Below are 27,995 nucleotides of genomic sequence, written 5' to 3' on the forward strand. Positions count from 1 at the left end.
AATGATATAAAGAGATTTACCAACAGCTGTAATGTCCATCACTGCGAGTATCACCCCAAAATACAGGAGCAACGTATATAACCCCTGCTCCACTCCTGGGGCCCCGACCCCACTGCTCCGCTCCTGGGGCCCCGACCCCACTGCTCCGCTCCTGGGGCCCCGACCCCACTGCTCCGCTCCTGGGGCCCCGACCCCACTGCTCCGCTCCTGGGGCCCCGACCCCACTGCTCCGCTCCTGGGGCCCCGACCCCACTGCTCCGCTCCTGGGGCCCCGACCCCACTGCTCCGCTCCTGGGGCCCCGACCCCACTGCTCCGCTCCTGGGGCCCCGACCCCACTGCTCCGCTCCTGGGGCCCCGACCCCACTGCTCCGCTCCTGGGGCCCCGACCCCACTGCTCCGCTCCTGGGGCCCCGACCCCACTGCTCCGCTCCTGGGGCCCCGACCCCACTGCTCCGCTCCTGGGGCCCCGACCCCACTGCTCCGCTCCTGGGGCCCCGACCCCACTGCTCCGCTCCTGGGGCCCCGACCCCACTGCTCCGCTCCTGGGGCCCCGACCCCACTGCTCCGCTCCTGGGGCCCCGACCCCACTGCTCCGCTCCTGGGGCCCCGACCCCACTGCTCCGCTCCTGGGGCCCCGACCCCACTGCTCCGCTCCTGGGGCCCCGACCCCACTGCTCCGCTCCTGGGGCCCCGACCCCACTGCTCCGCTCCTGGGGCCCCGACCCCACTGCTCCGCTCCTGGGGCCCCGACCCCACTGCTCCGCTCCTGGGGCCCCGACCCCACTGCTCCGCTCCTGGGGCCCCGACCCCACTGCTCCGCTCCTGGGGCCCCGACCCCACTGCTCCGCTCCTGGGGCCCCGACCCCACTGCTCCGCTCCTGGGCCCCTGCAGAACACTGTTCGGGTCTTGTCCACACATTTCCTTTCCTGTCTCATGTTTAGAGTCGATGACGCGGACAGAATATCAGCGCGGCGTCCACACCCCCCCACTGGGCAAGTCATCGGTCAGCATCACTATGCCTGGTGTGGCCCCACGAGCCGAGGGCCCCGATACGGACAAAGGAGGCGGCCAAGAACCCAACGGGAGATGTTCTGGAATGGGGCAGAACATTAAGCCCCGTCAAGTCCTGGCCTACCTGCCCCGGCCCCCCACAGACACCAGCCGGTACCGGAGCTTCCCCCAGAAGGTGAGAAGTCGTCACAATGTGACCAAACGCCAAAAGTTTTCTATCACATTAAACCAATTTCCTTTCTTCTGCAGCCGGAATGTGTGGTGGTGCCAACGTACGCAGCAGAGCCCAAGCCAGCCGCCCACCCAACGCCAACCCCGACTCACCCTCAACTACCACTGCCGGATATAATGCCCCGCAGCACATACAAGCGACACATGAGCACCGCCGACATTGGATATTCCTACCCAGCAAGGCCGCGCCAAAGTGTCTGCATCTCCGCTGACCTCCCCAAGTACCGCCGATCTTCCCTTAGAGATGGAGGACCCGGCAGTGGGCGCTGGTACCCCCAGCATGCCATGAGCGTGCCCGATCTCACACACAGACCTCGATACTTTAATATGCCACCGCGGGGGTTATTTTCTGCGTCGGCAACGGGACCCGAACGCCCCGCGAAGCAGCGATGTAAACTGATGGAGGCCGAACTCCACCAAGGAAAGACATCGACCCAGCGAGAGCGTCAGAGGTACGTGGCCAAAGATGGCAAATGCCAGGTCAACCTGGGCCGCATCGAAGAGAAGGGGCGCTTCCTCTCAGACATCTTCACTACCATCGTGGACCTGAAGTACCGCTGGTTCCTGTTCGTCTTCATGATGTGCTACCTCGTCACATGGTTCTTCTTCGCCACCATCTACTTCCTGGACGCTTTCTGGCGCTTGGATATCCTCAACCTGGAGAACGATGACTGGGCCCCCTGCTTCCAGAATGTGGATAGCTTCACCTCCGCGCTGCTCTTCTCTGTGGAGACCCAGCGCACCATCGGCTACGGCTCCCGCATGGTGACCGCCAACTGCCAGGAAGGAGTTTACCTCATAATGGCGCAGTCCATCGTGGGCTCCATGATTGACGCCCTCATGGTGGGATGTATGTTCGTCAAGATATCTCGACCTAAGAAGAGGGCGCAGACGCTGATCTTCAGCCAGAACTGTGTGGTCTGCCCACGCGACGAACGCCTCTGTCTGATGTTCCGGATCGGAGACCTGCGGGACAGTCACATGGTGGACGCCAAGATACGCGCCAAACTCATCAAGTCCCGGCAGACATACGAAGGTGAATTCCTCCCCCTGGAGCAGTCGGAGATCAACCTCGGCTACGAGACCGGAGAGGACCGTCTGTTCCTGGTGGAGCCGCAGGTTATCTGTCATGTGATCGATGAGAATAGTCCCTTCTGGGAGATGGGACCGCAGCAGCTGATCCGAGAACAGTTCGAGATCATTGTCATCCTGGAGGGAATCGTGGAGGCTACAGGCAAGTGCGCACCCCCAACCTTACACCCCACGACCCCCTGACAAGGCGAGGACTCTGCAATTCTCTGATAACCTCCATATTGTGTTGTGTACGGGGCTGCAGCCTGGTACTTGGCACACAGTGCTGTACATTCCCAGATATGATGTGACTGCAGGAGCTGAAACTGCTTCATAGTGGGCGAGTACCAGCTGCTATGACCAGCTGGGACTCACTGTTAGCGGCGGACATTAAAGGGGTTCTCCTCCCCTAGACATCTTATCTTCTATGCAAAGAATAGGGGATAAGATGTCTGATCGCAGGGGGCCCGCTGCTGTGGACCCTCGCGATCTCTACTGCGGCCCCCCAGACATCCGGTGCATGGAGCGAACTTTGCTCTGTGCCGGATGACTGACAATGCGGCGTGGTGGCTTGTGACTTTATTGCCCTGCCCCCTCAGTGCACGCCCCCTCCCATAGATTTGCATTCAGGGGGCATGGCTGTGATGTCACAAGCCTCCGGCGCCGCACGCTCTAAACGAGTTCTGAACGCAGCAGGGAGATCGCGGGGGTCCCCAGCGGTGGGACCCCTGTGACCAGACATCTTAACCCCTATCCTTTGGATAGAAGATGTCTAGGGGTGGAGTACCCCTTTAACAATCACGCCCACCATTTACCCTTTAGATGATGTTGATCAATGCAGATCATGGCACCTAGAGAAATGGACAGATGTCGGTGGGTTGGGGTGGGCTCAGCAGACCTGCACAGGGGGATTCCAGGGGTCCCATGAGTTCAAATGTCATCAGGAGGTCTTTTACCCGTCCTCTATACAAGCAGGAGCGCCATCCTGCGACAGTCTTACTAGGCAGGGGGTGGGAGAAGATGGCGGACACTGATCAGTCATAACAATGATCAGTACAATGTCACCTGATGAATAATTATATTTCACCGCGCAAAAAGTGACCCTCGTTCAGCCGCATATACGGAAAAATAAGAACGTCACAGGGGTCGGGAGGAGGATAATAAGATTATTTATTATTGAAAAAGTTGACTGTTTTTAGAGGTAAAATATAAAAAATTATGCAAATATGGGGATTTGTATTGATCCGCAGAAGATCACACGACAGTTTTACCGTAAAATAAAAACAAAATCCCCAAAACGTACAGAACTGCAGTCTCTTTCCTATTTCCCCCCACAAAATATTATATTTTGCTCCCCTGTACATTTTATGGTAAAATAAAAAGGGCTAAGTGACGTACAATTGGTCCCAAAAAAAAAAACCAGCCCCACATGACTGTGAATGGAAAATAAAAGTTATGTCTCTTAAAGGGGTACTCCGGTGGAAAACATTTATTTTTATCAACTGGTGCCAGAACGTTAAACAGATTTTGTAAATTACTTCTATATAAAAATCTCAATCCTTCCAGTACTTATCAGCTGCTGTATGCTCCACAGGAAGTTGTGCAGTTCTTTCCAGTCTGACCACAGTGCTCTCTGCTGACACCTCTGTCCATGTCAGGAACTGTCCAGAGCAGGAGAGGTTTGCTATGGGGATTTGCTTCAGTTCCTGACATGGACAGAGGTGTCAGCAGAGAGCACTGTGGTCAGACTGGAAAGAACTACACAACTTCCTCTGTAGTATACAGCAGCTGATAAATATATATATATTTTTTTTATTATTATTATTTTTTTTTTCCCCCAGTGGAGTACCCCTTTAAAAGGTGAGGAGGAAAAGCGAAAACGCAAAAGTGAAAATTTTCGGTGTCCAGAAGAAGTTTTTTTTTTAGTCGGGGGTTCGAGCGCTCTGACTATGACAATCAGAACGAGGATTGTGCTTAGCGCAGTGTTTCCCAACCAGGGTGCCTCCAGATGTTGCAAAACTACAACTTCCAGAGTGCCTGGACAGCCTTTGGCTGTCCAGGCATTTTGGGAGTTGTAGTTTTGCAACACCTGGAGGCACCCTGGTTGGGAAACAGTGGGTTAGTGTGTTCTCCCCCTGCACCAAGTCATGTGACCAGGAAGGACTCCTAATACAGGGGGTGGTCCTGCTCGTTCCCCGCCCACTCTAAGGTCTCTGACCCCGTTTCCTCCATCACAGGGATGACCTGCCAGGCCAAGAGCTCCTACCTGGAGAACGAGATCATCTGGGGCCACCGCTTCGAGCCGTGCATGACCCTGGAGAAAGGCGCCTTCCGGGTGGACTACACGCGCTTCCACAAGACCTTTGAGGTCCAGCTCCCTCGCTGCAGCGCCAAAGAGATGGAGGAGACGCGGGAGCTGGAGGGCTCGGAGATCAGCTTCTACTGGGAGAACGACGACTTCCTGACCGGACGCAGACACACCATGACGGACAAGGACGAGGAGGAGGAGAGGACGCAGGGGGAGGGGTTCTCAGACCGCAGCGGGAGACTCATCGGAAACATCGCTGAAGAGCGCAGCTCCGACTTCAACGGCAGCGACTACAACCTGTAAACCCCTCCCCCTCTAATGGAAAGAAATATAAGGACTGGAATTACCGCAGCGACACAGAACAAAGTGCGCCGACGACTTCGCTAATCCTTATAGTTCTATAATCAACAACTGGGACAAGTGAGCGAACTCTATGTACAACAAATACGTAATCATTATATCCTGTTAGCGTCAATGAAACCCAGACTGGACAATAAAGAACTTTTTTTTCTTTTTTACGGATTACCTATGACCTCTAAAGTTCATTAACTATCGCTGTCAACTAAAACCTGCGCAGGCGAATACGTAAACAGATGGTGTGAAGTGTACAGATCCGGAGATGTAACAAATCACACCCAGTGAAAAAAAAAAAAAAAAAAAGAAACTATACTCACCTTCCCCAAGTCCTACACAGCTCCTATCCACCTCCGTCCAGGACCCTGATCTTCCGAGACTAGCGCTTGGCGCAGGACCTGCCGGCTCAGCCGGCAGGTCCTGCACCAAGCACTTGTCTCAAAAGAAGAGAGAAGATCAGGGGCCCGAACGGAGGCAAATGAGAGCCGCCGGGGGACCAGGGACAGGTGAGTATAGGGGGTTTTCTATTTATATTCTGCCCCTGCTTGAAATTGTTATTATTTTTTTTTTTTATAGAAAACATTGGATAACTCCAGCTCTTCAAACATATCCCCTATTCACAGGCTAGGGAACAAGTGTCTGATCGTGAGGACCCTCCACCTCCGCCAAGCAATCTCCAGAACGAAGCCCCCGACTCTCCCAGTAGCACCTGGCAGTGACGATCCGCTCAGCCAATCGCTGGCCGCAGAGTGTCCCGCCTCAGTTGGTGATTGGCTGAGTGGACCATCACATCTCAGACTGTGGGGGCCCGAGTGCTCAGCCCGGTGAGTCAGGACCTCATTCCGGAGATCATGGGGGTCCTCCCTCCAATCAGACACAGGATAGGGGATACGTTTCTATCTTCGGAGTGCCTCTGTAATTCTGTGTGTGGTCAGGAATGACCTGCAGGGGCTCAGTACATATCCACTCTTTACACAGCAGTGCCCCCCATAGCCTACTGGATGTGCAGGGAACTGCAGCTGCCCCATAGACCTGAGCAGAGCTGTACTGCCGGGCACCAAAAAGGGGCAAAGACTAAAAGGTGTTGTAGCTCCCCCTTGATTCTCAGGAGGACGGACCCCACTGATTATATATCCTACAGAGACTTTACACCTCATTAATCTCCAGGTTACTTCAGGTTATTGGGAAATTACGACTCAAGTGATGTAAGTAAGTGACCCCCCTCAGCCCTTTACCTTGACATAGACGTTGCCCACCAGGTGGTCGCCCAGGTTGTCACAGATGTTCATCTCCTCGATCTCCCCGTACTTCTGCTCCACCTCGGTGAACACTTCCTGCAGAGAGATAGAAAGACGAAGACATAGAAGAGCTGCAGCGACTGTGGGACTACAACTCCCAGATAGCCTGTCATGGCATGCTGGGAGATCTAGTGTCACCATCTAGAGAGACGATCGGGAGGAGGACGGATGATAACCGGGGACATTTCACTCACCTCAAAAAAGTCATCATAATGTTCCTGCACCTCCACATCACTGACCAGCGCTGAAAGATAAAGGAGAGCGGTAAATTACTGGGGTCTCCATTAGGGATCGGCCGATTATCGGTACGGCCGATATTCACGACTTTGGACATTAACCGGTATCGGCAATTACCTTGCCGATATGCCCCTAATGCCCCGCCCCCCCAGCCAGAGACCACTGCCGCTACCCCATTGCCTCCCCCATCCTCGGTTTTATAATTACCTGTTCCCGAGGCCCGGGATCCGCGCTATTTCTGGCTCCTGTGACGTCCTGCGCTGCACAATGATGACTGACGTCTTCAATGCGACGTCACCATCAGTGCGCACAGAGGCAGAGCCGCCACAGCCAGAAGTAGCGCGGGCCCCGGGAACAGGCAATTATAAAACCAGGGATGGGGGAGGCAATGTGGCAGCGGTGGCGGTTGGACTAGGGAAGACCCCCGCACAGGCAGGGCGAGAGAAGCCGGCGGTCTCTGGTCCTGCAAAAGCCGCTGCAGTTCATTGATCTAAAGTGTCTGCTTTAAATCATTGATCTGCAGCGTCTTCTGCGGGGCCCGGGGGGGGGGTATAAGTGGGGAGAGTATAATAATGCAGCCGCCTAGTTGACTCCACCCCCGCGGTATATCTGCACAGCGCTATACGAAGGGCCCCAACGCATATAACATGTGAGGAGATGGGGGGCGCTCGGCGGACACTCACAGTGGGATCCGTTCGCGCTCTGCGCCGTGTTCTGTGGGTTCCGGTAAAGGTTCAGGAGGACGATCGTCTGAAAAACAAAAAAGGAAGTCATCAACGTCTACAGCGCAAAATGGGCGGAACTTACCAAGAAAACGTATCATACTATACAGAGGGAACACTGTAACAAAACCTCAGCTGTGTATGGGCAGGAGATTCCATTCACTGACACAGGCAGAGGTCTTGTTATGGTGATGACCCCTCGAAGTTGTGTAATCAGGGACCCTGTTACCTGGCTGAAAGTCGGCTTGTTGTGGAGGCGTGAGCAGCGGTCTCCATGGCGACACGCACCGATCTTAAAGTAGAAGGAACAATTCACCCTGGAAAATAGTGAGAAAAATAATTAAACAAAATCATCACAAACCGCGCAGAATAAAGCGAAAACTAAACCGCGAAGAACCACGCGGACTAAAGAAAACGGAACCGCTAAGAACCACGCGGACTAAAGAAAACAAAACCGCTAAGAACCACGCGGACTAAAGAAAACGGAACCGCGAAGAACCACGCCGACTAAAGAAAACGGAACCGCAAAGAACCACGCGGACTAAAGAAAACGGAACCGCAAAGAACCACGCGGACTAAAGAAAACGGAACCGCGAAGAACCACGCGGACTAAAGAAAACAAAACCGCGAAGAACCACGCGGACTAAAGAAAACGGAACCGCAAAGAACCACGCGGACTAAAGAAAACGGAACCGCAAAGAACCACGCGGACTAAAGAAAACGGAACCGCGAAGAACCACGCGGACTAAAGAAAACGGAACCGCAAAGAACCACGCGGACTAAAGAAAACGGAACCGCAAAGAACCACGCGGACTAAAGAAAACGGAACCGCGAAGAACCACGCGGACTAAAGAAAACGGAACCGCGAAGAACCACGCGGACTAAAGAAAACGGAACCGCGAAGAACCACGCGGACTAAAGAAAACGGAACCGCGAAGAACCACGCGGACTAAAGAAAACGGAACCGCGAAGAACCACGCGGACTAAAGAAAACGGAACCGCGAAGAACCACGCGGACTAAAGAAAACGGAACCGCGAAGAACCACGCGGACTAAAGAAAACGGAACCGCGAAGAACCACGCGGACTAAAGAAAACGGAACCGCGAAGAACCACGTGGACTAAAGAAAACGGAACCGCGAAGAACCACGCGGACTAAAGAAAACGGAAGCACGATAAACTGCGCATCTACCCGTATATCTCACCCAGAAGATGAACAGGAAAACTCCCCCAAAACTGTCAGGACTCCCAGATACAATACACACAGGGGCCACAAAAACAACTCATCTCAGGGGCCACAAAAACAACTCATCTCAGGGGCCACAAAAACAACTCATCTCAGGTGATTAAAAACCCAAGGACCTGCAGACCAGTGGATAGTCGGGCGCTGAGGGACCAGGCAACAGCTTTATTCCCAACATGTTGCATAGCCATATATACCTGATGAAGCGCACAAGAACGAAACGCGTTGGGAATAAAGCTGATTGCTTCAACTGTTGCCTGGTCCCTCAGCGCCCGACTATCCAGAGGGATCTGCTCCATTCTATCCTCCATCTGCACAACTTATATTGGTAAGTGCTCAATCATTATTAGCGCTCCCACATGTGTTATTCATTGCACCACGGAGCGCTCCTTCTTGTAACTCATCTCAGGGGCCACATGCGATTACTGAGCTGTAGGGGCCCACACACATCCTCTATAAGGGCCCCATGTGGATATTAGGCTGTAGGGGCCCACACACATCCTCTATAAGGGCCCCATGTGGATATTAGGCTGTAGGGGCCCATACACATCATATACAAGGGCCCCATGTGGATATTAGGCTGTAGGGGCCCATATACATCCTCTACAAGGGCCCCATGTGGATATTAGGCTGTAGGGGCCCATACACATCATATACAAGGGCCCCATGAGGATATTAGGCTGTAGGGGCCCATATACATCCTCTATAAGGGCCCCATGTGGATATTAGGCTGTAGGGGCCCATACACATCATATACAAGGGCCCCATGTGGATATTAGGCTGTAGGGGCCCATATACATCCTCTATAAGGGCCCCATGTGGATATTAGGCTGTATGGGCCCATACACATCCTCTATAAGGGCCCCATGTGGATATTAGGCTGTAGGGGCCCATATACATCCTCTATAAGGGCCCCATGTGGATATTAGGCTGTAGGGGCCCATATACATCCTCTATAAGGGCCCCATGTGGATATTAGGCTGTAGGGGCCCATATACATCCTCTATAAGGGCCCCATGTGGATATTAGGCTGTAGGGGCCCATATACATCCTCTATAAGGGCCCCATGTGGATATTAGGCTGTAGGGGCCCATATACATCCTCTATAAGGGCCCCATGTGGATATTAGGCTGTAGGGGCCCATATACATCCTCTATAAGGGCCCCATGTGGATATTAGGCTGTAGGGGCCCATATACATCCTCTATAAGGGCCCCATGTGGATATTAGGCTGTAGGGGCCCATACACATCTCTTCCATTGGACTCATTCGGATACGGAGCTGCAGGGGCCCGTACTCATCATCTACAAAGGCCCCATGCGGTTAGTGAGCTGTAGGGGCCCATACACACGCTCCCCCGGTGCCTCATGCGGTTACAGAGCTTCGAGGGGCCCATACTCTCTCCCTTCTCCGGGGCCCCAGACTTACTTATCTTTCTCAGTCCCGAAAATCGAAGCCAAGTACTCCGCCATGTTTCACGGATCCGTTCCTCCCCTTCTCAGCGATCTACTTCCTGTTTATGATGACGTCACGTCCGCTTCCACCCTGGCGCTCCGCCCCCTTGTAGTCCGGTTGGAGACGTTGATGGCGGGAGTTATCGCTCTTTCTATTCAGAAGTTTCTTCTCAGGCTCCTGGGCCCCGGGTCCATCCCTCAGTATTCACCTGACAGAGATAGGTGTCACAGGGCGCCACAAGTCTCCTCATTACAGCTGAAATATTCTCTACATAAAACTACAACTCCCGGGAGGCTTTGCGGCGTGGTGCCGACGGCGCATGCGCCGATGTTCCCGGGGGTTTTCCTGAACTACGTTTCCCGACATCCCTCAAGCGAAACGATTCTGGACACGAAGAGGAAACCCGCGGGTGAGGCGACATAATAATAATAATAATAATAACAATTATTTCTATAGCGCCAACATATCCCGCGGCGGTGTACAGTGATCACCGCGATGTGTTATGTCACATGACCCAGAAAACTACAACCCCCAGCATGTCCGGACTGATAATATAGGACCTGTGGCTGTCAGTGCCTGATGGGAGTTGTAGTTCACAGCAGGTTATCACTTTTTCTATATACCTGGAATTATCTAGGAATAGAATTATAGACAATTTCCTCCATAAATATCGCCCCTCTTGTCTGCAGGTTGTGTCTGGTATTACCGCTGACCTCGTCATTTCGTGGAACTAGGCGCAATACCGCACACAGCCTGAGGACAGGGGGCGCTCTGTTTTCTCTTCCTGGACGATCCCTTTATCCTCGGTCCTCAGTATCTGACTATATGAGGAGCTGCAGGCTCTTGTTCTATTTACCAGGCCTCCGCTTGCTGTCAGTGAATAAGAACCTTCCTGCTACACCCCAAGGCTGATAATCCAGTCTGACCTCTTAGGCTTGGTTCACACTACAGAATCTAAAGGCAGAAACTTTCCGCCCAGAGATTCCGAGTGCGGCCAGCGATGACTGAATCAGTCGGTGCTAGGACCGCACGGACCCTGCAGTCTCCAATAGACTTCTATGTGTTCTGAATATTTCCGCCTGAATAATGACAACGCCATTCTTCAGGCAGAAACTTTCAAGAGGATTTTCTGTTCACAAATTCTGAAGTGTCATCGGAAACCCATTCACTAACCATTTTAGTATGCAGAGTTTCTGCCTGCAATTTCAAAGTGGAATTGCAGGCGGAAATTCCGTAGTGAGAACAATTGTATCCAATGTGGAGACCTCTAGGCTGATCCTCTCTACCTGCACTGATACATTGTAACAAACTACCCAGAAAGATATTGCTGCAGGTTGGTTGAATTTCCAGAACGTTGTCCATGTTGGATATGATGATCACATGACCATAGATGAAACAGTAGTCTGATTATTTTGGGAGTTATTTGTAAACAAATTGTGCAGAGTTTAGTATTTGTAACACATTTCATATTTATATAAAAACAAGATGGAAGGGTTAATATCAGGGTCCGTAGTGATAGAAGGGTTAATATCAGGGTCCGTAGTGATGGAAGGGTTAATATCAGGGTCCTCAGTGGTAGAAGGGTTAATATCAGGCTGCAGTGAAGGAAGGGTTAATATCAGGGTCTGCAGTGATGGAAGGGTTAATATCAGGGTCTGCAGTGATGGAAGGGTTAATATCAGGGTCTGCAGTGAAGGGTTAATATAAGGATCCGCAGTGATGGAAGGGTTAATATCAGGGTCCGCAGTGATGGAAGGGTTAATATCAGGGTCTGCAGTGAAGGGTTAATATCAGGGGCAGCAGTGAAGGGTTAATATAAGGATCCGCAGTGATGGAAGGGTTAATATCAGGGGCTGCAGTGAAGGGTTAATATCGGGGGCCGCAATGAAGGGTTAATATCGGGGGCCACAGTGAAGGGTTAATATCGGGGGGCCGCAGTGAAGGGTTAATATCGGGGGCCGCAGTGAAGGGTTAATATCGGGGGCCGCAGTGAAGGGTTAATATCGGGGGGCCGCAGTGAAGGGTTAATATCGGGGGGCCGCAGTGAAGGGTTAATATCGGGGGGCCGCAGTGAAGGGTTAATATCAGGGGGCCGCAGTGAAGGGTTAATATCGGGGGCCGCAGTGAAGGGTTAATATCGGGGGCCGCAGTGAAGGGTTAATATCGGGGGGCCGCAGTGAAGGGTTAATATCGGGGGGGCCGCAGTGAAGGGTTAATATCGGGGGGCAGCAGTGAAGGGGTAATATCGAGGGGCAGCAGTGAAGGGTTAATATTGGGGTCCGCAGTGAAGGGTTAATATCGGGGTCCGCAGTGAAGGGTTAATATCGGGGTCCGCAGTGAAGGGTTAATATCGGGGTCCGCAGTGAAGGGTTAATATCGGGGTCCGCAGTGAAGGGTTAATATCGGGGTCCGCAGTGAAGGGTTAATATCGGGGTCCGCAGTGAAGGGTTAATATCGGGGTCCGCTGTGATGGAAGGGTTAATATCGGGGGCCGCAGTGATGGAAGGGTTAATATCGGGGGCCGCTGTGATGGAAGGGTTAATATCGGGGGCCGCTGTGATGGAAGGGTTAATATCGGGGGCCGCTGTGATGGAAGGGTTAATATCGGGGGCCGCAGTGATGGAAGGGTTAATATCGGGGGAGCAGTGAAGGGTTAATATCGGGGGAGCAGTGAAGGGTTAATATCGGGGGCCGCTGTGATGGAAGGGTTAATATCGGGGGCCGCAGTGATGGAAGGTTTAATATCGGGGGAGCAGTGAAGGGTTAATATCGGGGGAGCAGTGAAGGGTTAATATCGGGGGCCGCAGTGAAGGGTTAATCCTGGCGGTTGCGTCCTGCTCCTCGCTCATTACCATATACGGCGATGATCAGTGGTCAGACGTCTCTGGGGGGGGCATTCCCTTCATACCCAGACTCCTCTTCATGTAATTCATTAGATCCTCACCCGGGGGGGGGGGGGGTCCGCCCGCTGTAACCCTTTGTCTCCCAGTGTGTAATAATATGTATTCTGATCGGATTTGTTTTCTAATGGCCGCCACCCAGCTTTCCGTGTCCCTATGTGTGATGTCTATGGGCCCCCCCCACGTGATGTCTATAGGGCCCCCCCACGTGATGTCTATAGGGCCCCCCCCCACGTGATGTCTATAGGGCCCCCCCCCACGTGATGTCTATAGGGCCCCCCCCACGTGATGTCTATAGGGCCCCCCCTGATGTCTATAGGGCCCCCCCCCACGTGATGTCTATAGGGCCCCCCCCCACGTGATGTCTATAGGGCCCCCCCCACGTGATGTCTATAGGGCCCCCCCTGATGTCTATAGGGCCCCCCCCACGTGATGTCTATAGGGGCCCCCCCCCCACCTGTGACGTCTATAGGGCCCCCCCCACTTGTGACGTCTATAGGGCCCCCCCACTTGTGATGTCTATAGGGCCCCCCCACGTGATGTCTATACGGCCCCCCCAGGTGATGTCTATAGGGCCCCCCCACGTGATGTCTATAGGGCCCCCCACGTGATGTCTATACGGCCCCCCCCACGTGATGTCTATACGGCCCCCCCCACGTGATGTCTATAGGGCCCCCCACGTGTGATGTCTATAGGGCCCCCCCACGTGTGATGTCTATAGGGCCCCCCCACGTGTGATGTCTATAGGGCCCCCCCAAGTGTGATGTCTATAGGGCCCCCCCAAGTGTGATGTCTATAGGGCCCCCCCAAGTGTGATGTCTATAGGGGCCCCCCCACGTGATGTCTATAGGGCCCCCCCCACGTGATGTCTATAGGGCCCCCCCCACGTGTGATGTCTATAGGGCCCCCCCCACGTGTGATGTCTATAGGGCCCCCCCACGTGTGATGTCTATAGGGCCCCCCCACGTGTGATGTCTATAGGGCCCCCCCCCACGTGATGTCTATAGGGCCCCCCCACGTGTGATGTCTATAGGGCCCCCCCCCACGTGATGTCTACAGGGCCCCCCCCCACGTGATGTCTGTTGCTCTTCCCAAGTTCTCATCTCCTTTTCTACAATTACAGAGACGTCACCATGAACCTGGAGCGGGTGCCCAACGAGGAGAAGCTGCAACTGTGCCGGAAGTATTACCTGGGTGAGTGTAAAAGTCCCTGGTGTCTGGAGGTTTAGTGCCCGGTCCCTGGTGTCTGGAGGTTTAATGTCCGGTCCCTGGAGGTTTAATGTCCGGTCCCTGGTGTCTGGAGGTTTATCGTCCGGTCCCTGGTGTCTGGAGGTTTATCGTCCGGTCCCTGGTGTCTGGAGGTTTATTGTCCGGTCCCTGGTGTCTGGAGGTTTAGTGCCCGGTCCCTGGTGTCTGGAGGTTTAGTGCCGGGCCCTGGTGTCTGGAGGTTTATTGTCCGGTCCCTGGTGTCTGGAGGTTTAGTGCCCGGTCCCTGGTGTCTGGAGGTTTAGTGCCGGGCCCTGGTGTCTGGAGGTTTAGTGCCCGGTCCCTGGTGTCTGGAGGTTTATCGTCCGGTCCCTGGTGTCTGGAGGTTTATTGTCCGGTCCCTGGTGTCTGGAGGTTTAGTGCCCGGTCCCTGGTGTCTGGAGGTTTAGTGCCCGGTCCCTGGTGTCTGGAGGTTTAGTGCCGGGCCCTGGTGTCTGGAGGTTTAGTGCCCGGGCCCTGGTGTCTGGAGGTTTAGTGTCCGGTCCCTGGTGTCTGGAGGTTGTGTCCGGTTCCTGGTGTCTGGAGGTTTAGTGTCCGGTCCCTGGTGTCTGGAGGTTTAGTGTCCGGTCCCTGGTGTCTGGAGGTTTAGTGTCCGGTCCCTGGTGTCTGGAGGTTTAGTGTCAGGTCCCTGGTGTCTGGAGGTTTAGTGTCCGGTCCCTGGTGTCTGGAGGTTTAGTGTCCGGTCCCTGGTGTCTGGAGGTTTAGTGTCCGGTCCCTGGTGTCTGGAGGTTTAGTGTCCGGTCCCTGGTGTCTGGAGGTTTAGTGTCCGGTCCCTGGTGTCTGGAGGTTTAGTGTCCGGTCCCTGGTGTCTGGAGGTTTAGTGTCCGGTCCCTGGTGTCTGGAGGTTTAGTGTCCGGTCCCTGGTGTCTGGAGGTTTAGTGTCCGGTCCCTGGTGTCTGGAGGTTTAGTGTCCGGTCCCTGGTGTCTGGAGGTTTAGTGTCCGGTCCCTGGTGTCTGGAGGTTTAGTGTCCGGTCCCTGGTGTCTGGAGGTTTAGTGTCCGGTCCCTGGTGTCTGGAGGTTTAGTGTCCGGTCCCTGGTGTCTGGAGGTTTATCGTCCGGTCCCTGGTGTCTGGAGGTTTAGTGTCAGGTCCCTGGTGTCTGGAGGTTTAGTGTCCGGTCCCTGGTGTCTGGAGGTTTAGTGTCCGGTCCCTGGTGTCTGGAGGTTTAGTGTCCGGTCCCTGGTGTCTGGAGGTTTAGTGTCCGGTCCCTGGTGTCTGGAGGTTTAGTGTCCGGTCCCTGGTGTCTGGAGGTTTAGTGTCCGGTCCCTGGTGTCTGGAGGTTTAGTGTCCGGTCCCTGGTGTCTGGAGGTTTAGTGTCCGGTCCCTGGTGTCTGGAGGTTTAGTGTCCGGTCCCTGGTGTCTGGAGGTTTAGTGTCCGGTCCCTGGTGTCTGGAGGTTTAGTTTCGGTGTCGTACACTATTAACCCCTTCCCTTCTCCGTGTCTCCGCAGGGGGGTTTGCGCTGCTGCCGTTCCTGTGGTTGGTGAACGTCACGTGGTTCTTTAAGGAGGCCTTCTTTAAGCCGGTGTACACCGAGCAGCCGCAGATCCAGAGCTGTGAGTGATGGGGGAGGTTCAGGAGTCTGGTAAAGCTGGGTGTGGACCCATCTTTCCCAGGACCCTGATGTGCCGCTGATTCTCGGTTTCCTCCGCAGACGTGAAGCGCTCGGCCTTCGGCCTCTTTGTTTGGGTCGTGGTCCTCACCACGTGGATCAGCATCTACCAGACGCACCGCGCACACTGGGGCGCCACCGGCGACTACCTCAGCTTCACCATTCCGCTCGGCATCCCCTGATGTCCTCCCAGAACTGCGCACAACCTCCTCCGAACCCCAAGTCACCAGGGACCGACCGTCACCGCGGAAACAACAGATCACATGATATCAGCCAATAAAATGTTCTAGAAAACCAAAGAGTTAATTCTGTTGGTTCACATGATTTGACATAAGGGGGGGTAGAGGGAGGTATTTAAAGTTTTCGGGGCGGGGGATGGTAGAGTTTTTTTTAGGGGAGTCGACATTCCACCTCCTATAGACGGCGCCCCCTGCTGTCCTGTATCCTCTACTGCAAATCTAGAATGCAACATCTCCATTAACTTCCTTCAGGAGTCAGGGAAAGCTGGGTGCTGGCTGCTGTAGGGGTTGAATGTAATTAGAGTATTGTATAGTCGGGGGTCCGGATATGCCCCTCCCCCTTTTGTTCTTAGCTTTTTCAGCCTTAAAGTCATGTGTGCGGATCACAAGACACTATGCGAGGTTAACCCTTACACCCCAGGGGTTAAAAATGAATAATAAATCTCAAGCATTGGATGATCAGCAGTGAAATTTATAGGAGACGAGTCACATGACATTAGATCTAGATGATCAGTGATCAGTGTAATTTATAGATGAGTCACATGACATTAGATCTAGATGATCAGTGATCAGTGTAATTTATAGATGAGTCACATGACATTAGATCTAGATGATCAGTGTAATTTATAGATGAGTCACATGACATTAGATCTAGATGATCAGTGATCAGTGTAATTTAGATGAGTCACATGACATTAGATCTAGATGATCAGTGATCAGTGTAATTTATAGATGAGTCACATGACATTAGATCTAGATGATCAGTGATCAGTGTAATTTATAGATGAGTCACATGACATTAGATCTAGATGATCAGTGATCAGTGTAATTTAGATGAGTCACATGACATTAGATCTAGATGATCAGTGTAATTTATAGATGAGTCACATGACATTAGATCTAGATGATCAGTGATCAGTGTAATTTATAGATGAGTCACATGACATTAGATCTAGATGATCAGTGTAATTTATAGATGAGTCACATGACATTAGATCTAGATGATCAGCGATCAGTGTAATTTATAGATGAGTCACATGACATTAGATCTAGATGATCAGTGATCAGTGTAATTTATAGATGAGTCACATGACATTAGATCTAGATGATCAGTGTAATTTATAGATGAGTCACATGACATTAGATCTAGATGATCAGCGATCAGTGTAATTTATAGATGAGTCACATGACATTAGATCTAGATGATCAGTGATCAGTGTAATTTATAGATGAGTCACATGACATTAGATCTAGATGATCAGCGATCAGTGTAATTTATAGATGAGTCACATGACATTAGATCTAGATGATCAGCGATCAGTGTAATTTATAGATGAGTCACATGACATTAGATCTAGATGATCAGGGATCAGTGTAATTTATAGATGAGTCACATGACATTAGATCTAGATGATCAGTGATCAGTGTAATTTATAGATGAGTCACATGACATTAGATCTAGATGATCAGTGTAATTTATAGATGAGTCACATGACATTAGATCTAGATGATCAGCGATCAGTGTAATTTATAGATGAGTCACATGACATTAGATCTAGATGATCAGTGATCAGTGTAATTTATAGATGAGTCACATGACATTAGATCTAGACGATCAGTGTAATTTATAGATGAGTCACATGACATTAGATCTAGATGATCAGCGATCAGTGTAATTTATAGATGAGTCACATGACATCAGATCTAGATGATCAGTGATCAGTGTAATTTATAGATGAGTCACATGACATTAGATCTAGATGATCAGTGATCAGTGTAATTTATAGATGAGTCACATGACATTAGATCTAGATGATCAGTGTAATTTATAGGAGATGAGTCACATGACATTAGATCTAGATGATCAGCGATCAGTGTAATTTATAGATGAGTCACATGACATTAGATCTAGATGATCAGTGATCAGTGTAATTTATAGATGAGTCACATGACATTAGATCTAGATGATCAGTGTAATTTATAGATGAGTCACATGACATCAGATCTAGATGATCAGTGATCAGTGTAATTTATAGGAGATGAGTCACATGACATTAGATCTAGATGATCAGCGATCAGTGTGCGGGGAATATATGGAGGACGTCTGGATCAGATCTGGAGAGAAATCTCTAGAAGAAGATGTTTTATATATAATGACAATCACAAACATCTCAGGGTCTTATGACGCTGTTACAATAAGGAACTACACATGTGACCAAATATTCTGTCTCCATGGTAACAGACTCACTACATCAGAAAGCTGAACACAGGAAACGAGTGATGAAGAATCACTTAACGATGTGTGAGGTGTCTGATCAGGATCACAGTGTCCCGACCAGGTGAGAGGACGGCCGGAGGTCCCTAATCCTGCTCCATGCGTCCAATCGTCACTCCTTTTATATCTGCCAGCCATGGCAGGCAATAGTAATGGAGCACTGATAACACTGATCACTGCTATGCTATAACAGGCAACAGTAAAGGAGTGCTGATAACACTGATCAATACTATGCTATAACAGGCACTAGTAAAGGAGCGCTGATAACACTGATACTATGCTATAACGCATTAGAAAAGGAGCGCTGATAACACTGATCAATACTATGCTATAACAGGCAGTAGTAAAGGAGCGCTGATAACACTGATCACTGCTATGCTATAACAGGCAGTAGTAAAGGAGCGCTGATAACACTGATCAATACTATGCTATAACAGGCACTAGTAAAGGAGCACTGATAACACTGATCAATACTATGCTATAACAGGCAGTAGTAAAGGAGCGCTGATAACACTGATCACTGCTTTGCTATAACAGGCAGTAGCAAAGGACCGGTGATAACTGATCAATACTATGCTATAACAGGCAGTAGTAAAGGAGCGCTGATAACACTGATCAATACTATGCTATGGCATATCATTGATCAGTGTATGCAATCTACAAATTGAATGTAATAGTCACCTTTGGGGACTAAAAAAAAAAGTGGGAATTTAAAAAAAAATATTATATGAATTAACCCCTTCCCAATAAACAAATGTAATCACCCCCTTTTCAAAAAAGTTTAAATTAAATAAAAAAAATATATTTTATTTTTTATAAATAAAAAGCTATTTCTCTTATTAAAACAAAAAAAATCCCTTTTATTTCCCCATTAAAGGGGTACTCCAGGGAACTAAGCCCATAGCCCATCCTTTCCCTCTCACCAACCTATGTATCTGTCTATTTATTAGCTATATACAGCAGTTTCCCTCTTTCAGCTTAAATGCAGCAAGCGAGAGAAAAACATAATTTTTGGATCCACTTTATCACTCATTGAGACCTAGCCCCTCCCTTCAAGACAACACCACCTGATTTTTGTTTGGTCTAGAGCTCTGGCCACACCTACACCCCCCTGTGTGAGGAGCTTGTGAGCTGTGAGAGAAGAGCAGAGAAGATTCTCAGTCACAATTGAGCACATAGCTGCTGTTTTTCTGCTGTAGATCTATTCACTGACTTCTACTATTCAGAGTACAGCATGATTTATTGCTGGAGGAAGGAAAGTCTGAAAGAAAAGGCCTGTACAGTGCGTGAGTTGCAATGTGCACATGCACACAGACAGTGAAAGCAGTTGGCTGGCAGCCATTACACAGAGCAGCACTGACTTCTGGGAGTTGTAGTCTGTACTGCAAACAAGGAAAAAGTATTTAGGAGACATCAGGGGCCAAAGGAGCTGCAAAAACCCAAAGGATAACTACAAGGGCCACAGAACAGGTATTGTGGTGACTTTGGAGCATTTTCAAATTTAACTTCCCTGGAGTACCCCTTTAAGGGTACATTTGCATGGGCAAATCCACAGCGTATTTTATGCTGCGGATCCGCCGCTGAGGGACCGCTACATGCTGCCTTTAGATTTGCCTGCTCAGAGCGGCAATACACCTCTACAAGCAGACACACTGCAGCAATGTGCGAGTCGAGGAGCTAGGCCGAGAGCGGCCGCGATGTGAAGGAGACCCCTTCTTCAGGGCTTATAAACACAATGGAGACCCCTTCTTCAGGGTTTATAAACACAATGGAGACCCCTTCTTCACGGTATATAAACATAATGGAGACCCCTTCTTCAGGATGTATAAACACAATGGAGACCCCTTCTTCAGGATGTATAAACACAATGGAGACCCCTTCTTCAGGATGTATAAACACAATGGAGACCCCTTCTTCAGGATGTATAAACACAATGGAGACCCCTTCTTCAGGATGTATGAACACAATGGAGACCCCTTCTTCAGGATGTATAAACACAATGGAGACCCCTTCTTCAGGGCGTATAAACACAATGGAGACCCCTTCTTCAGGGCGTATAAACACAATGGAGACCCCTTCTTCAGGGCGTATAAACACAATGGAGACCCCTTCTTCAGGGTATATAAACACAATGGAGACCCCTTCTTCAGGGTCATTAAACACAATGGAGACCCCGTCTTCAGGTATATAAACACAATGGAGACCCCTTCTTCAGGGCTTACAAACACAATGGAGACCCCCTTCTTCAGGGTATATAAACACAATGGAGACCCCTTCTTCAGGGCGCATTAACACAATGGAGACCCCTTCTTCAGGGCGCATTAACACAATGGAGACCCCTTCTTCAGGGCGTATAAACACAATGGAGACCCCTTCTTCAGGGTATATAAACACAATGGAGACCCCTTCTTCAGGGTATATAAACACAATGGAGACCCCTTCTTCAGGGTATATAAACACAATGGAGACCCCGTCTTCAGGGTATATAAACACAATGGAGACCCCTTCTTCAGGGCTTACAAACACAATGGAGACCCCCTTCTTCAGGGTATATAAACACAATGGAGACCCCTTCTTCAGGGCGCATAAACACAATGGAGACCCCTTCTTGGGGGTGTATAAACACAATAGAGACCCCTTCTTCAGGGTATATAAACACAATGGAGACCCCTTCTTCAGGGTATATAAACACAATGGAGACCCCTTCTTCAGGGCATATAAACACAATGGAGACCCCTTCTTCAGGGTATATAAACACAATGGAGACCCCTTCTTCAGGGCGCATAAACACAATGGAGACCCCTTCTTGGGGGTGTATAAACACAATGGAGACCCCTTCTTCAGGGTATATAAACACAATGGAGACCCCTTCTTCAGGGTATATAAACACAATGGAGACCCCTTCTTCAGGGCATATAAACACAATGGAGACCCCTTCTTCAGGGTATATAAACACAATGGAGACCCCTTCTTCAGGGCGCATAAACACAATGGAGACCCCTTCTTCAGGGCATATAAACACAATGGAGACCCCTTCTTCAGGGCATATAAACACAATGGAGACCCCTTCTTCAGGGTATAAAAACACAATGGAGACCCCTTCTTCAGGGTATATAAACACAATGGAGACCCCTTCTTCAGGGTATATAAACACAATGGAGACCCCTTCTTCAGGGTCATTAAACACAATGGAGACCTCTTCTTCAGGGCGTATAAACACAATGGAGACCTCTTCTTCAGGGTGTATAAACACAATGGAGACCCCTTCTTCAGGGCATATAAACACAATGGAGACCCCTTCTTCAGGGCGTATAAACACAATGGAGACCCCTTCTTCAGGGCGAATAAACACAATGGAGACCCCTTCTTCAGGGCACACAAACACAATGTAGACCCCTTCTTCAGGGCGCATAAACACAATGGAGACCCCTTCTTGGGGGTGTATAAACACAATGGAGACCCCTTCTTGGGGGTGTATAAACACAATGGAGACCCCTTCTTCAGGGTAATATAAACACAATGGAGACCCCTTCTTCAGGGCATATAAACACAATGGAGACCCCTTCTTCAGGGTATATAAACACAATGGAGACCCCTTCTTCAGGGCGTATAAACACAATGGAGACCCCTTCTTCAGGGTATATAAACACAATGGAGACCCCTTCTTCAGGGTATATAAACACAATGGAGACCCCTTCTTCAGGGTATATAAACACAATGGAGACCCCTTCAGGGTATAAAAACACAATGGAGACCCCTTCTTCAGGGTATATAAACACAATGGAGACCCCTTCTTCAGGATGTATAAACACAATGGAGACCCCTTCTTCAGGATGTATAAACACAATGGAGACCCCTTCTTCAGGATGTATAAACACAATGGAGACCCCTTCTTCAGGGTATATAAACACAATGGAGACCCCTTCTTCAGGATGTATAAACATAATGGAGACCCCTTCTTCAGGATGTATAAACACAATGGAGACCCCTTCTTCAGGGTATATAAACACAATGGAGACCCCTTCTTCAGGGCGTATAAACACAATGGAGACCCCTTCAGGGTATATAAACACAATGGAGACCCCTTCTTCAGGGTATATAAACACAATGGAGACCCCTTCTTCAGGGCATATAAACACAATGGAGACCCCTTCTTCAGGGTATATAAACACAATGGAGACCCCTTCTTCAGGGTATATAAACACAATGGAGACCCCGTCTTCAGGGCATATAAACACAATGGAGACCCCTTCTTCAGGGTATATAAACACAATGGAGACCCCTTCTTCAGGGTATATAAACACAATGGAGACCCCCTTCTTCAGGGTATATAAACACAATGGAGACCCCTTCTTCAGGGTATATAAACACAATGGAGACCCCGTCTTCAGGGCATATAAACACAATGGAGACCCCTTCTTCAGGGTATATAAACACAATGGAGACCCCTTCTTCAGGGTATATAAACACAATGGAGACCCCTTCTTCAGGGTGTATGACAAGCATGATTAGTAAATGATTTTTAACATTTTAATTTTTGGAGTCTGTTACCATGGAGACAGAATATTTGGTCACATGTGTAGTTCCTTATTGTAACAGCGTCATAAGACCCTGAGATGTTTGTGATTGTCATTATATATAAAACATCTTCTTCTAGAGATTTCTCTCCAGATCTGATCCAGACGTCCTCCATATATTCCCCGCACACTGATCGCTGATCATCTAGATCTAATGTCATGTGACTCATCTCCTATAAATTACACTGACGGTCACTGCAGATTATACCTAATCCCCCAAATATCATCCTAACAGCGCCCCCTACAGGAAGATCTGCAGAACACCCACAATACAGGAGGCGGGGGAGGGAGCTGATCCAGAGTAAATGAGAAACATCAGCTAAATATATCCTGGAGCCCGGAGATCAGATAATAATATAAAATACCACCGAAATATACTGATCATATATTATACTCCAGAGCTGTACTCACTATTCTGCTGGTGAGATCACTGTGTACATACATTACATTACTTATCCTGTACTGATCCTGAGTTATATCCTGTATTATACCCAGAGCTGTACTCACTATTCTGCTGGTGAGGTCACTGTGTACATACATTACATTACTTATCCTGTACTGATCCTGAGTTATATCCTGTATTATACCCCAGAGCTGTACTCACTATTCTGCTGGTGAGATCACTGTGTACATACATTACATTACTGATCCTGTACTGATCCTGAGTTATATCCTGTATTATACTCCAGAGCTGTACTCACTATTCTGCTGGTGAGATCACTGTGTACATACATTACATTACTTATCCTGTACTGATCCTGAGTTATATCTTGTATTATACTCCGGAGCTGTACTCACTATTCTGCTGGTGAGGTCATTGTTTATATACATATTCTGTATCATACTCCGGAGCTGCGCTCCCTCCTCTGCAGATTTTGCTGGGTCACGCTCTATTTTTGCTCCCTCTCCTCCTGTCGCTCTGGATAGTTTCCATGTCTTTCGTCTGTGATGTTCCGGCCAATTCTAGAGAGTTCCCGTTGCCGGGGGGGGGTCGGTATAAATATAAGGCGCCGCTCGTCTCCTCAGTCTTTGCCGCCGTCATGGACATCACCATCCATCACCCCTGGATGCGTCGTCCGGTCATGGCCGCTCCGCTTCTCCCCAGCAGAATCCTGGGCCAGAGGTTTGGAGAAGGGATCCTGGAGACTGATCTTCTGGCCTCTATGATCCCCCCATATTACCTGCGCTCACTGAGCATCCCCCAAACGGAGTCCGGACTGTCCGAGGTCAGCAAATGACACTGTTATGGGGGATCTGTAGATTACACACCGTTATGGGGGGATCTGTAGATTACACACCGTTATGGGGGGATCTGTAGATTACACACCGTTATGGGGGGATCTGTAGATTACACACCGTTATGGGGGGATCTGTAGATTACACGCCGTTATGGGGGATCTGTAGATTACACACCGTTATGGGGGGATCTGTAGATTACACACTGTTATGGGGGATCTGTAGATTACACACCGTTATGGGGGATCTGTAGATGACACTGTTATGGGGGATCTGTAGATGACACTGTTATGGGGGATCTGTAGATTACACACTGTTATGGGGGATCTGTAGAGGACACTGTTATGGGGGATCTGTAGATTACACACCGTTATGGGGGGATCTGTAGATTACACACCATTATGGGGGGATCTGTAGATTACACACCGTTATGGGGGGATCTGTAGATTACACACCGTTATGGGGGGATCTGTAGATTACACGCCGTTATGGGGGATCTGTAGATTACACACCGTTATGGGGGGATCTGTAGATTACACACCGTTATGGGGGATCTGTAGATTACACACCGTTATGGGGGATCTGTAGATGACACTGTTATGGGGGATCTGTAGATGACACTGTTATGGGGGATCTGTAGATTACACACTGTTATGGGGGATCTGTAGAGGACACTGTTATGGGGGATCTGTAGATTACACACTGTTATGGGGGATCTGTAGAGGACACACTGTTATGGGGGATCTGTAGATTACACACTGTTATGGGGGATCTGTAGAGGACACGGTTATGGGGGATCTGTAGAGGACACTGTTATGGGGGATCTGTAGATTACACACTTATGGGGGATCTGTAGATTACACACTGTTATGGGGGATCTGTAGAGGACACTGTTATGGGGGATCTGTAGATTACACACTGTTATGGGGGATCTGTAGATTACACTGTTAAGGGGGATCTGTAGAGGACACTGTTATGGGGGATCTGTAGAGGACACTGTTATGGGGGATCTGTAGAGGACACTGTTATGGGGATCTGTAGAGGACACTGTTATGGGGGAGCTGTAGAGGACACTGTTATGGGGGAGCTGTAGAGGACACTGTTATGGGGATCTGTAGAGGACACTGTTATTGGGGATCTGTAGATTACACACTGTTATGGGGGATCTGTAGAGGACACTGTTATGGGGATCTGTAGAGGACACTGTTATGGGGATCTGTAGAGGACACTGTTATGGGGGATCTGTAGAGGACACTGTTATGGGGGATCTGTAGAGGACACTGTTATGGGGGATCTGTAGAGGACACTGTTATGGGGGATCTGTAGAGGACACTGTTATGGGGGATCTGTAGAGGACACTTATGGGGATCTGTAGAGGACACTGTTATGGGGATCTGTAGAGGACACTGTTATGGGGGATCTGTAGAGGACACTGTTATGGGGATCTGTAGAGGACACTGTTATGGGGATCTGTAGAGGACACTGTTATGGGGATCTGTAGAGGACACTGTTATGGGGATCTGTAGAGGACACTGTTATGGGGATCTGTAGAGGACACTGTTATGGGGATCTGTAGAGGACACTGTTATGGGGATCTGTAGAGGACACTGTTATGGGGATCTGTAGAGGACACTGTTATGGGGGATCTGTAGAGGACACTGTTATGGGGGATCTGTAGAGGACACTGTTATGGGGGATCTGTAGAGGACAGTGTTATGGGGGATCTGTAGAGGACACTGTTATGGGGATCTGTAGAGGACACTGTTATGGGGGATCTGTAGAGGACACTTATGGGGGATCTGTAGATGACACTGTTATGGGGGATCTGTAGAGGACACTGTTATGGGGGATCTGTAGATGACACTGTTATGGGGGATCTGTAGAGGACACTGTTATGGGGGATCTGTAGATGACCCTGTTATGGGGGATCTGTAGAGGACACTGTTATGGGGGATCTGTAGAGGACACTTATGGGGATCTGTAGATGACCCTGTTATGGGGGATCTGTAGAGGACACTGTTATGGGGGATCTGTAGAGGACACTTATGGGGATCTGTAGAGGACACTGTTATGGGGGATCTGTAGAGGACACTTATGGGGATCTGTAGAGGACACTGTTATGGGGGATCTGTAGAGAACACTGTTATGGGGGATCTGTGAGGTATAACTACCACTCTCTTCAGGTGAAGCTGGACAAGGATCAGTTCTCAGTTCTCCTGGATGTCAAACACTTTTCGCCCGAGGAGCTGACGGTCAAGGTGGTCGGAGATCATGTGGAGGTCCACGCCAAACACGAGGAGCGGCAGGTAAGAGGACGTACAGGCGATGCCAGACACATCAGATATGTCCTACTCTCACAGCTGAGGGTCTGTTACAATGCAGACAATTCTATGAGGGACACACATCTCCCGTCTGTCCTGCACTGAAACACTGTAACAAACCCTCAGCTGCGTATATCAGGACTCCGCACTGATGCACTGTAACAAACCCTCAGCTGCGTATATCAGGACTCCGCACTGATGCACTGTAACAAACCCTCAGCTGCGTATATCAGGACTCCGCACTGATGCACTGTAACAAACCCTCAGCTGCGTATATCAGGACTCCGCACTGATGCACTGTAACAAACCCTCAGCTGCGTATATCAGGACTCCGCACTGATGCACTGTAACAAACCCTCAGCTGCGTATATCAGGACTCCGCACTGTAACAAACCCTCAGCTGCGTATATCAGGACTATGCACTGATACACTGTAACAAACCCTCAGCTGCGTACATCAGGACTCCGCACTGATACACTGTAACAAACCCTCAGCTGCGTATATCAGGACTCCGCACTGATGCACTGTAACAAACCCTCAGCTGTGTATATCAGGACTCCGCACTGTAACAAACCCTCAGCTGCGTATATCAGGACTATGCACTGATACACTGTAACAAACCCTCAGCTGCGTATATCAGGACTCCGCACTGATGCACTGTAACAAACCCTCAGCTGCGTATATCAGGACTCCGCACTGATGCACTGTAACAAACCCTCAGCTGTGTATATCAGGACTCTGCACTGTAACAAACCCTCAGCTGTGCACATCAGGACTCTGCACTGATGCACTGTAACAAACCCTCAGCTGTGTACATCAGGACTCTGCACTGATACACTGTAACAAACCCTCAGCTGTGTATATCAGGACTCCGCACTGTAACAAACCCTCAGCTGTGTATATCAGGACTCTGCACTGATACACTGTAACAAACCCTCAGCTGTGTACATCAGGACTCCGCACTGATCTTTGTGATTCTTTTTTCTCAGGATGAACACGGTTTCATCTCCCGCGAGTTCCATCGCCGTTACAAGCTGCCCGCGACGGTGAACCCGGCCGCCCTGACGTCTGCGCTGTCCGCGGAGGGTCTGCTGTCCATCCAGGCTCCGGTCACTGACAGTGCCAAAGCTGAGGAGCGCAGCGTGCCTATTGCCAGGAAGTAAAGCGGACCTCACAGTGCAGACTCCGGAGCGCCCCCTGGAGTGGTCGATGTAAATATGTGGCGGTATTATGAGATCCCGCGCAGTATTGTGGTTCTGTCTGGATGACTATGTACTGTACGGTATTATATCAGTCACACGATGTCATAGGGCGGTGACACCATCACTGCGAGGTCTGGACCAGCTCCCTATATAGGACAGTATGAATGAGGACTCCAGGGGCGTCTCTACACCCCCCCCCCCCCAAATATAACACTGATATAAAGTTATAGCGAATAAAAAGCGTCCTTCACGTGTGTTGTCTCCTCCATGGACAGATGACAGCGCCCCCGGTGGGGGACGCAGACCATTACACGTATAATTTGGCGCTGCCTCTGGGTTCCTGAGGTCTGTCACCGATCACAGGGACCGTCCACCATTAAATGGGTTATTATTAGAGAATAGTGTGGAGGTTCTTGTGTATGACTTGTGCTTACCTGTT

General features: G+C 50.0%; 4 protein-coding genes across 4 annotated transcripts; 3 read left to right on the forward strand and 1 right to left on the reverse strand.

Moving 5' to 3' along the window:
• The first annotated feature begins 879 nt into the window (after positions 1-879).
• LOC130349361 (G protein-activated inward rectifier potassium channel 4-like) lies at positions 880-6,185 on the forward strand. The gene is made up of 3 exons (XM_056554832.1): positions 880-1,188; positions 1,263-2,478; positions 4,553-6,185. The coding sequence occupies exons 1-3, from the start codon at positions 949-951 to the stop codon at positions 4,924-4,926; spliced, it is 1,830 nt and encodes a 609-aa protein (XP_056410807.1). The 5' UTR covers positions 880-948; the 3' UTR covers positions 4,927-6,185.
• Positions 6,186-6,212: 27 nt separating this feature from the next.
• On the reverse strand, positions 6,213-10,032 carry U2AF1L4 (U2 small nuclear RNA auxiliary factor 1 like 4; the record flags this gene model as incomplete). The annotated part of the gene is given in 5 exon segments (XM_056554833.1): positions 6,213-6,311; positions 6,470-6,519; positions 7,196-7,262; positions 7,464-7,551; positions 9,903-10,032. Coding segments are annotated over 5 exon segments (348 nt in total), but the record flags the coding sequence as incomplete, so codon positions are not given.
• Positions 10,033-10,057: 25 nt separating this feature from the next.
• Positions 10,058-16,005, forward strand: PSENEN (presenilin enhancer, gamma-secretase subunit). The gene is made up of 4 exons (XM_056554834.1): positions 10,058-10,338; positions 13,953-14,023; positions 15,546-15,650; positions 15,749-16,005. Exons 2-4 carry the CDS (start codon positions 13,963-13,965, stop codon positions 15,886-15,888), a joined length of 306 nt encoding a protein of 101 aa, XP_056410809.1. The 5' UTR covers positions 10,058-10,338; positions 13,953-13,962; the 3' UTR covers positions 15,889-16,005.
• A 7,584-nt stretch (positions 16,006-23,589) lies between these two features.
• Positions 23,590-27,948, forward strand: HSPB6 (heat shock protein family B (small) member 6). Its single transcript, XM_056554831.1, has 3 exons — positions 23,590-24,023; positions 26,217-26,339; positions 27,344-27,948. The coding sequence occupies exons 1-3, from the start codon at positions 23,730-23,732 to the stop codon at positions 27,515-27,517; spliced, it is 591 nt and encodes a 196-aa protein (XP_056410806.1). The 5' UTR covers positions 23,590-23,729; the 3' UTR covers positions 27,518-27,948.
• The last annotated feature ends 47 nt before the right edge of the window (positions 27,949-27,995 follow it).

The sequence above is a fragment of the Hyla sarda genome, unplaced genomic scaffold (assembly GCF_029499605.1).
Source record: "Hyla sarda isolate aHylSar1 unplaced genomic scaffold, aHylSar1.hap1 scaffold_912, whole genome shotgun sequence".
Lineage (NCBI taxonomy): Eukaryota > Metazoa > Chordata > Amphibia > Anura > Hylidae > Hyla > Hyla sarda.